The sequence below is a fragment of the Abramis brama genome (genome assembly GCF_963993115.1).
Source record: "Abramis brama genome assembly, chromosome: 5".
NCBI classification, from domain to species: domain Eukaryota; kingdom Metazoa; phylum Chordata; class Actinopteri; order Cypriniformes; family Leuciscidae; genus Abramis; species Abramis brama.
Window position 1 is genome coordinate 12,362,566 of NC_139967.1, and position 11,389 is coordinate 12,373,954.

Genomic DNA, 11,389 nt, shown 5'->3' on the forward strand with positions numbered 1-11,389 from the left:
ATATCAAAACCGGTACCAAAAGTTGTTCACATGACGATGTGTCGCAGTCCTCTCTGGCAGTATTGTATGAGGTAACGTTACAGAGCAGAATATAAGTTATTAATCCATGAAAATGTTAATACGGTTTCGATTCGCTGTTCGCTCTGTGAAGGCGCGCGCGCTTCTCCAAGTCAAATATAGTACACCAATTTAAACACGGCATGTCGTAATCTGTGACGAAGCATGCGAGAGCCAATAAGCGTCTGATATTACTGCCGTAAAACATGTCGTAACGTTTCGGGAGAAGCGGAAATGGAGATGAAGATCACTGGATAAAGGGCTGAATTTGGATCTGTTTCTTGCAAACAACGTATGGATTCTAAAGATTTGGATTACATCAAGCTAATAAAATTGATATATTTTGTGAATTTATGTTGTGTTTTAGTGTATTATGAGAAAATACCTTTTGTGTCTCACAGTAAATAAAACACAAAATGGTTAATCGATTAAAGAAGGTATTTTTAAGGTTTTAAAGTGTATTCTTGTTTAACACCATATAGGCTAATCATCCGAAACGAATTTGCAGCAGAAGGCATGAACAGAGCGAAATGTTATTATTTATGAGTAACGTTAAACTGTATTAATAAATGTGACTGAAAATTTAATTGATAAGACAATTGAATGCAATAGAGTCAAAACATTAATTTTGAGTAATTAGTGAGGAGTTGGCATGTTTTTCACTTTAAAATAATGGGCCACATCACTAGTAGTTCATGCGGGATAACAAGGTAACGCTTGAGTAATTAGTGAGGAGTTAGCATGTTTTTCAGTTTAAATAATGGGCCACATCACTAGTAGTTCCTGCGGGATATCAAGGTAACGCTTGAGTAATTAGTGAGGAGTTAGCATGTTTTTCACTTTAAAATAATGGGCCACATCACTAGTAGTTAACAAGGGATATCAAGGTAACGCTTGAGTAATTAGTGAGGAGTTAGCATGTTTTTCACTTTAAAATAATGGGCCACATCACTAGTAGTTCCTGCGGGATATCAAGGTAACGCTTGAGTAATTAGTGAGGAGTTAGCATGTTTTTCACTTTAAAATAATGGGCCACATCACTAGTAGTTCCTGCGGGATAACAAGGTAACGCTTGAGTAATTAGTGAGGAGTTAGCATGTTTTTCACAAGTAATACAAGTTATTTAATTTTATATTTAACACATACTGTACAGGCACTAGTAATATTCTAACAAACATTGTAATCTGGAAGATGTGGTTTTGCGATTATCGCAACATAAATGCAGCCAATTTCTTCATTAAGGATGCAAATTGTTTTTGACAAGAGAACATCAATGTTTATATTCATATCCTAAAGAGAAGTCCTCCTCTGGCGGCTACTGTAACATAAAGGTAGGTCTTTGGAGTCTGAGACATATTGAACTGACACTCAAGAGCTCATAATAGTGAACTAATCCAATCATGAGTGTCAGCATCACTTCCTAATTGTTTAAAATTTTAAACAAATTATCATTATTAGTATTATTCTATGTTTAAGTTTGAAATAAACAGAGAACATGCGTCCATCCTTTGGCAAGAGTAGTAGTCACAATCTCAACCTGTAGCTAATGTATTTGGGGAAATATAATATTCATAAACTGGTTTCCACTAAGAACCCATTTGAGGCACAAGCTTCTGAAATGTTATGACCATGTTAAGAGTTAAAAAAAACCCCACAATTGTTCACTTTTTAGACGTGTTACTTTTGTGATTAGTAATTAATTGGTTATTCTTTCTTAGTTCACAAGTAGTTCTCAGTGAGGATACATTTCTTTAGTAATAATCAAATACCTACCAAGGAACTACCTTTGTACTAATTTAGATAATACTTACTGCTTAGTTAATATTGCTTCCATATTAGTTAATAGTATTAAGTTCGGTGTTAATGCAGTACTACCTATTACTTCCTGCATAGTTACTTGTTAACTACGGACCATTATTCTAAAGTGTTACCACAAAGTTCACTCTGGCCAACAATCCAAACAACGTCAGATCTTATTAGTCTGACAATGGATAATAGCTCTCATGCAAACATTCCTACAAACTGGTCAGAACTCCCACACGCACTTAAATAGGACAGCATCCCTAAGGAAAACAAAGGAAATAGCAAAGCCAGTGCATAACCACGATAATCAAAATGACAGAGTAACAAAAGGGATGGTACTGTGTCCTTATTTTGTTCCATCAACTGTATATATATATATCGATATGTAGGCCTAAATATTATTCATTCCATAATGATTCTATTAAAAGTTGCACACATATGGCATTTTATTTGTACTCTGAGGAATAAATGATTTTCTACATTTTAAGAATATTTTATGTCTATGAAAAAAGTATTTGTTAAGGTGAAGTGAACCATTTCATTCCTGTTGACAAAAGGGTCTATTAAACTAATTATCAAACTTTTCTTCTGACACTTGAGACCGAGTTTACTGTACAAGACTCAGCATGGCTCAAACGGTAATACAACATGTTGCCTTGAAGATAATATTGAGATATGTTTTCAAGAATTGAAGAAACTGAAAAGTCTTTTAAATAGAGATTTACTGCACCCTCTTCAGTGTAGGCTTTATTAGGAGCAAAGTTTTGCAATACCTCTATCAAATCATTACACTATCAAGACTGTTCAGGGTACACAGCATTAAGATGTTAGTTTGTGAATATTATCATGATGCTTATTTTTTGTTAAAATTTTAGTCTTATTTTATCTCGTTCCCTGCCATTGATTTTACGGCTTTGCATGATTTCACTGTTATATGTTGGAGGCGCTATTACATAACTTCTGAAAGAGTGAATCTCCGGATCAAAACCCAGAAAAAAAAGAGAGAGAAGAGGAAGCAGAAACAAGCGATAAAATCATTGCTAATGCACGTTGTAGTCTTTTTCTCTTTTTTTAAAAAGCAATGTTTGTTTAAAAAAAAAGAAGCCTTTTTTATGAACCTTACACACATTCAAGTGTTGATAAAAAGGCATGAAGCTAGAATAAAACAGGTTTTGTTTAATTGAAGAGGCTCTGTTCTGTTTTTTATGGGCCTATATTGCATGTTCTGATATTCATACAACAAAATATTCTGGGGGCCATTTTGTGAAAATGAACAAAAATGCTGGTGGTGGCTGGCAACCTTTTTAAAAACAATGGCAGGGAAAGAGTTAACTATTTATGAAACCAATAAAGCCACTTCCCACGCATAGAATAGTTCCCAAGGTGAAGAAGGAATTTGTACAAAACAAACGCTTAATCATTAACTGCACACCAGTTAACTCAGTGTCATGTTTTATCCTTCATTGTTATGCAGTTGGCACGAAACCTAAACTAGTTTTTGTAACTAGACATCTATTCGTCCCCCAGGCAATACAGTCAGCTCAGTGCTCACATGAACTGGAAGGGGACAGAGCAAGACATAAAGGTAGCTGGCTTTTAATTCATTATCTTTGAGCTGGACTTTTAAGACATCAGCCTCTGGTAAAGTGCTCTTGAAAATGTAACTGAGTGAAGCTACTAGAAAGGTTTAACAAAAGATTTTTTTCAACATGTAATCTGGTGGTGCTGTTGCTGTAAACAACATGTGGAAACTTGTAATGTGTAAAGTCCAAGTTTCTCTTTTCGTTGACTCAGATGTCAACTTTTAGCATAAATGGCATGACATTTTAAATATGGTTACATTTAGAAAAATAAAACTTATTTTAAAAACATTAATCCAACATGAACTGACTTGTTTGGATTTCTGGACTTTGTCCAAAAACCAGAGAAATCCTGCAGCTCAAATTGCAGCTGACGAAAACAAGCGTGTGCTGCAGCAGTCAAAAAGAAACTTAAATATTCAGTGCACTGTTTTTACTTTCATTTTCAGAGTTCTCTCAGATGGACAACCTCTTCTGATTTTCTTCATTCTGCACTGTTACTGCCAAAGGTAAGAATATTTTTCAGAAAATATGAATAAAGCAATGCATTCAAACCAAATAAATTATTTATATATGTATAAAAAATTATAAATTACATGCAGATGTAATTTGATTTCAAAATTGGTTTGCAATAATGCACAATACGATTTTTTTAACATGCATGCAGTGTTGTTTTGCAGATATTGCTGTTTTTGTACTCTAATTGTGGTAATGTTTTTTATGTTTGTTTAGTATGGAGGGCATTTTCTGCCAAATTTAAATAAATAAATTAAATGATTAAAATTAAAATTAAAACCAGATTAACGATTTCATTACAGAAAACAGTATGCAAAATATGTGACAAAATTGAGAATGAAATTAAATGATTTCATTTTCACAGCATTATCCCTGTCAAATTGAAAAATAAAATGCAATTGGTGATTTCACATTTCATTTTCACTACAGTCTGGAGGCAAGACTGTCAATATTAAAATGAAAAGCCAAACGTGAAAAAGAAACTACAAATACAGTTTTTACAATGCTCTTTAGTAAAGCTCACTCAATAATAGTGACACAATTCAAATACAAATGTAAATTTTCGTTTTCATTTTAATTCCTCTTTTATTTCAGTTTTCATTTTCGTTTTCATTTTCAAAGACAACCTGCATGCAAATTATATGTTAATGAGTGGGTGTGGCTTATTCTAGTAACGGCGCTAGTAGAGGCACGCCTTCTGTAAAGCGAAGTCGTCGACGTCCCGTGTGCATGAGTTGAATGTGTGAAACGAAATTATTTAAATGTGATTATATTGTAATCGAGACGACGAGATATGGCGAAATCTGTTAGTGAGCTTTTGCGGGAAGCTGCCGCAGCATTAGAACATGGAAACAACCAGCCTGACCATGTTAGTTATGATGTTAGACTCAAGACTGGTAGACCATAATCGACGATGAGGTTCATTCATGTATTAGGCTGTTTTGGAAATTCAACTATTTGGGTGTACAAAGGTCTTAGTGACAGTTTCTACAACAATTATAGCCAGACATTAATACCCGCTAGCTTTAACCGAGGACCTCGGCCAATGTTTCATATTCGCGTCGTGCCTAACAACGCCCTTCAGCCGTGACTTATTCAGATACAGCACTAGCCTGTATCTGTCCGCTGTTTAACTGTTACGTGTCTTTTGGTTATTTTAAGTTTGTGTACAAAAAGAATCACAATGCTGATTTTCATTTCCAGTAACAACTTCTGGATAAGATCGAGAAAGCGAGTGTACCTGCATTTACAGTAGGCTAGATATAGCATTTTCCTTCAGGTCAGTCCTATATTCATAATAAAAAATCCGTTTGAATGTCTGGTGTGATATCTTGTACTTTTAACAGTTAATAGGGGTTGTCCGTGCCTATAGTCATGTCAGTTGCGTCTTTCTTCTCCGTGATCACAAGTTTGAGTCATTTCAAAAGTCTTCTCTACTGACTGACTGACTCACTCATTAAGACAGTCTTTGTCTCCATCTAATGGAGAAATAATGTAACTTCTTCTGTTGCTTTATGGTCAGGGACTTTTTTTTTTCTCCAGCGGAAGGAATTGGCTTTTAGTGATTCATTTTACTTCATGAAAGTTGCATAGATACATATGTTTCGGGATTAATATTTGTATTGCGTGGTAACCGTTTTATAAAAGCAATAAGGTACTCTAGGCTAGTGCTGTATCTGAATAAGTCACGGCTGAAGGGCGTTGTTAGGCACGACGCGAATATGAAACATTGGCCGAGGTTCTCGGTTAAAGCCAGTGGGTATTAATGTCTGGCTATAATTGTTGTAGAAATTGTGTTACTAAGACTTCTGTACACCCAAATAGTTGAATTTCCAAAACAGCCTAATACATGAATGAACCTCATCGTCGATTATGGTCTAGTCTGAGTCTAACATCATAACTAGGTTATGAATTCTAGCTTTACAGAAGGCGTGTCTCAGCGCCGTTACTAGAATAAGCCACACCCACTCATTAACATAGAATTTGCATGCAGGTTGTCTTTGAAAATGAAAACGAAAACGAAAACTGTGAAATAAAAGAGGAATTAAAATGAAAACGAAAATTTACATTTGTATTTGAATTGTGTCACTATTGCGTGAGCGTTACTAAAGAGCATTGTAAAAACTGTATTTGTAGTTTCTTTTTCACGTTTGGCTTTTCATTTTAATATTGGCAGTCTTGCCTCGAGACTGTAGTGAAAATGAAATGTGAAATCACCAATTGCATTTTATTTTTCAATTTGACAGGGATAATGCTGTGAAAATGAAATCATTTAATTTCATTCTCAATTTTGTCACATTTTTTGCATACAGTTTTCTGTAATGAAATCGTTAATCTGGTTTTAATTTTCATTTTAATCATTTAATTTATTTATTTAAATTTGGCAGAAAATGCCTTCCATAGTTATGGAGATGCTTCGTAAATGTTTTCATTCATAATATTATTATTTTTTTATTTTGTGTGTGTGTGTGTGTGTGTGTGTGTGTGTGTGTGTGTGTGTGTGTGTGATATTTGAATTACTACGGTTTTACAGTTTTTCTGTTCACTTACTAAGAAGTATCTAATGTCTTTTCCCTGATTACAATATAAGGCATTTAAATGTGTTCATCACTGATCAAAGTGTAAGGATTGCCATAAGATATTTCTATAATATAAGATGATATTTTATCTTTTAAGATAGTATGAACAGAAGAGCATTCCATGCTTTCATTGGTGTGTTATTTGGACAGAGAAACATGTTTTACTCCTCCTTAAAGGTGCATTGCACAACATTTCATGTTAAAAATACCCGTTTTTCGAACCCATACATGCTTAAACAATTGCCTGATGGGCTGAATGAGCCCTTCTCTGATCACTGCGATTGCCTCTATAATCCTGTACAGTAAAATAAATAAGAGGGATTCGGGACGGAATTTGAGACTGGGCGTGACGTCATGCGCGTTCATGCTCACCTGGCTATGTCCTATGGCTATGTCTGGCAGGTTTGTGTATTCGCCGCCATTCTCCGTATCAGCGAAGACAACTCGAGCGACAAAACTTTAGTCAACTTTCGACAAAAGTAGAAGATGGATTCAAAGAGACCGGCTTGTAGTTCATTCCAAACCCCAACGCAAACTCCACGTAAGACAAAGAAAAGAAAAAATTTGTCTAGTGCGACAGGCGTCAGAATAAGACGAGAGTCAACATCGGCAAGGCTTTCAACAAATGGAGAGATCTCCGGTCTGCTGCACACACTAGGAAGCACCCACGCCCGCAGATCACTTGGACGTGGCTGTGTACAAAAGGTAAAAACGATATAAAAACTGTTCGTTGGAATCTCCAGTCTGCTCTAGGGCTCAAACGGGATCCTCAGTTGGCTTTTTTCTTGATAAGATATAGCGGTAAGATATAGCACAGTCTCTAATGTCTGATATGGCAAATCTATGACAACAAATGATGTAATAATCTATGAATATTACCTTGAGACATTTGAGTGTACTTTGTTGACCAACTGTGTATGATATGATTATTATTTTGAGCTTTTACAAAGTAATAACTTATATTGTTCATGAACGTGTTTCCATAATAATACAATCATAAGTGGATACAGTAAACACATAAAACAGTTCAACATGGAGATAGATGGAAACAAAAACCGAAGTTTTCTACTACCCCCGTTTTCCCCTCACACATAAGTGTGTAATTTACTCAAATGCCTTTCCTTTCACATATTTAAAATGACTTGCAGATTTATAACTTTATTACCTCTGAAGACATTATGACTGTAAACAAAAGATTTGTGCGGCTGATGCTCCTTTGGTTATGAACAGCTCGTGCTCGTGCAAGCGTGCGTGTGCGTGTGGTCCATGAGCGTGCACACCTCTGGTTGCAGTTTCGCTTGTCGCCAGAGGGGGCATAGTTCTGCAAAAACCCAGAGACTTGCGCAATGCACCTTTAAAGGAAAAGTTCACTCAAAAATAAAACTTCTGTCAGTTCATAATCACCACTTCTGTAAAGCTTTTTTGTCTGCACTATTCTTTTAAGAACACAACAAAACACGAACAGAAACCCGTCCCTTCCACACAGTGAAATAATCCATTTCATTTTGTTTCAGGATTTACAAGATGTCTACAGATCACAGTAACCTGACCAATATAGATTATGATGAAATAATTCGTGAACTTCAAAGCATAGAAAATACAAGCAGTAAGATCAGGATGACCTACTTCATTACATATTGTATTGTTCTCATCCTTGGTGTCATCCTCAACTTCACCGTCATTGTCATCAGCTGCCGGAAATACAAGAGTTTTCAGGAGGTTGCCATTTGGATTATGGCGTTGGCTGTAACACATTTAGTCTCCTGTACATCTGTGGTGTTTCAGCTCCTGTATGCTTACAATGAATTTGAATGGAATTATGGAAGTGCAAGCTGCAAGCTGTCATCCTATATCATCTACGGCAGTATGTTCTTCACGGCAACCATGCTGAGTCTCTGGAGCATTAAATCTACTCTTTTTAAGAGCATGTGCATGGAAAAGATGAAGAATTGTAACATCATTCTGATTTCATTCTCCTGGACTATTGCAGCAGTCTTGGCATGTCCTTCACTGTTTTCCAGAGAGGTCCGAGATGTTCAGTGCATTGATGACTATGACTTGGACAAATCCAAAACAACTCAAGACGGCACTGCAAGGCTGAAGACTGTCGTTGTCATGCGATTTCTCCTTGGTTTAGTGGTGCCAGCTTTGGTAATGTTTCTCAGCTGCTGTGTGACATCATCTCATAAAAAATGTAAAGCTATTAGAACTCATAAATCTTGTAGGAAGCAGGCACAAATAATCTGTGCTATAAAGATTGCCTACTTTGTGTGCTGGGGCCCTCAAATCATCTTAACTATGCTTCAGGCCACCGTAAGCGGCAGCCTGGGTAAAAATGTGCCAAAATATGGACTTCCAGCTGCTACCGTACTGGCCGCAACCCACCTCTTTACCAGCCCACTCATTTATTTGTTCCTGGGATGCAGTTTTAAAATGAAGTGGATGGGGCAATGCCCAGATCACAATGACTACGTTTACACGCAGCCAATAACCCGTTCAAAACCGGAATATTAGCAATAACCCGGTCGCGCACGGCCATGTAAACACCGGCAAAAACCCGGATATGCTCATATTCCGGTTTTTAAAAACCCGGATATGCTCATATCCCGGTTTTTAAAAACCCGGATATGATCCCTGGGGTACCCCTTTTCTAACCCGAATATTTGGTCATGTAAACGCGTATCGGCATATCCCCATCAAAAGGAACATTGATTTGTGTTCTGCGCATGTTCTATTCGCAAGGAATCTTGGTCTTTTGAGGAGAGACGGCGCATACAAAAACCCGCGTGCAGTATACCGGAAGTAAACAAGAAGTAGAGGTAAACATGGCGAGACGCAGCACAGCACCACACTTTTGGAGCGAGGAGGAAAGCGCAAACAAAGGCGATCGCTATCTGCCCCGACCTATTCACTATCCGCGTGCTGCTGCTGTTGTTGTTGTCTTTGGATACAGGAAGAAGAATCGGAAATGACGCATATTGCGTCTTAAGGTTGTCTGTACGTCCAGACGCTAACCGTGCGTAGCCATTTACATCGGGATATTGCCAATTGATTACAAATTCCATGTATACAGGAGTAACTCTCTCTGCTCACGCATGTAAACGGGTTATTCCGAATGTTTCAGAAACCCAAATAGTGACCTTAACCCGACCATAACCCGAATTTTAACAGCTTGTTGTAAACGTAGTCAATGATAATACCATTAGAGGGATATGGTGCCCTTAGAAAATGTAATTCTGGAATGTCAAAACCAAGATTTTCTATATGTATACACTTACTTAACCATTCTCTTATTGGTCTTAATCATGCAATAATAATTGCTATGGAACACTATTAACCCAATATATATTTCCTATTGTATATGAATCAAGTTTATATAGCAACCTTTTTGCCATTGATTTTCTTTGGAGTTTTTTTTATATTGGTGCTGTATTATAATATTGTTGCTGTGTTGTCATAATACTTTAATGTATCTTATAAATACAGTATACATTTAAGCATGTATAAACCTGTTTTATGGTGTAATGAATATAATACAAATTAACATATTATTATATGATTGTTTGTTTTTTCAAATTAGAAAGAAAGAATATACGGTGATCCAAAGTAATAATGAGAATATATCTGTGTGCATTGGGCCTTATTTATGAAACATGTGCAGACTGATTTTATGTAAGAGTAGATTTAACTATTATTTACAGAGGATTTCATTCTGCAAGCATTACATGAATGAGGTCCATGAAGCAAGATGCAGACAGAGCAACTGCCACCATTCAGTAGCTCTAAACATGCATGGAAAAATCTTTCAAAGCATTCAATAGATGGTGACAATTCATCTGTCAATCATCAGAGCACTTCAGAGTGCTAGATTCTTTAAAATATATATTTATTACAAGTCTATTATGTAACATTTACATTATAGCTGGCATTAAATAAAATTGCATATGCTGAATAATTGCATATGAGTAAAGTAACTGCAAAAAATGAAAGCTTTAGCATAAGTTCTGCCAGGAAGACTCAATCAGCGCGTCATGTATTACCTCACTTCTAACCAATCATGTGATATCACTCGTAGTATAAAAGATTGGTACTTATATTTGTCTGAGTTCGCAGATGCTGACGCTGCCAATTACCTCCATCCTCCCCAACCACCACCATGATGGTCCCTTCCTTTACCTCCAGGGGGTCGGCTGCGCCCCTGCCTTCATCTTCAGGCAGGATATGCAGTTTCCGCTACCCTCGCTTTGTGCGCTAAGGACGGGGCCTATGCCAAAGAACTTTATAAATTTATGCTTGCTGGGCTGTTAATAAATATTCGTTTGTTATATCAATTTATCTCCCGAGTCTTTCTGGTAGAAGTGCATTTCACCTTCACCATGCATGTGTTCTGTGGTGAGCACAACATTTCCTGTCAAGGCTGCAGCTAATATTAGCTTGTGGTTTGTGCAAAGTGTAGAATACAAAGCTGAATTTGTCAGAGTTTTATTAAAAAAAAAAATCCTTCCAAACTTTATAATGGGAGTGAATTTTACCATAGATTTTGAAGCCCAAAAAAGCGCATCCATCCATCATAAATGTAATCCATTCGGTTACAGGGGGTTAATAAAGGCCTTTTGAAGCAAAGCAATGCGTTTTGTAAAAATATCCATATTTATCATTTTACAAATACTGGCTTCCGTTAACGGCCGTACGCAAGTCTGGTTCCGGCGGAATAGTGACCTCTGATCCGACTTATGATGTAGAATGTAGAAGGAGAGTAAGCTTAAGTGAGACCGTGAGATTAGACACCTCTCACGGTTTAAACGAATAGGGCTGGGAAACAAACTCAAGCTCCTCCTCTCTTATATCGAAATC

General features: G+C 36.7%; 1 protein-coding gene across 1 annotated transcript; it reads left to right on the forward strand.

Moving 5' to 3' along the window:
- Positions 1-3,314: 3,314 nt before the first annotated feature.
- On the forward strand, positions 3,315-10,866 carry LOC311083281 (chemerin-like receptor 1). Its single transcript, XM_084114720.1, has 3 exons — positions 3,315-3,445; positions 3,890-3,949; positions 8,050-10,866. The coding sequence occupies exon 3, from the start codon at positions 8,060-8,062 to the stop codon at positions 9,047-9,049; it is 990 nt and encodes a 329-aa protein (XP_083970846.1). The 5' UTR covers positions 3,315-3,445; positions 3,890-3,949; positions 8,050-8,059; the 3' UTR covers positions 9,050-10,866.
- The last annotated feature ends 523 nt before the right edge of the window (positions 10,867-11,389 follow it).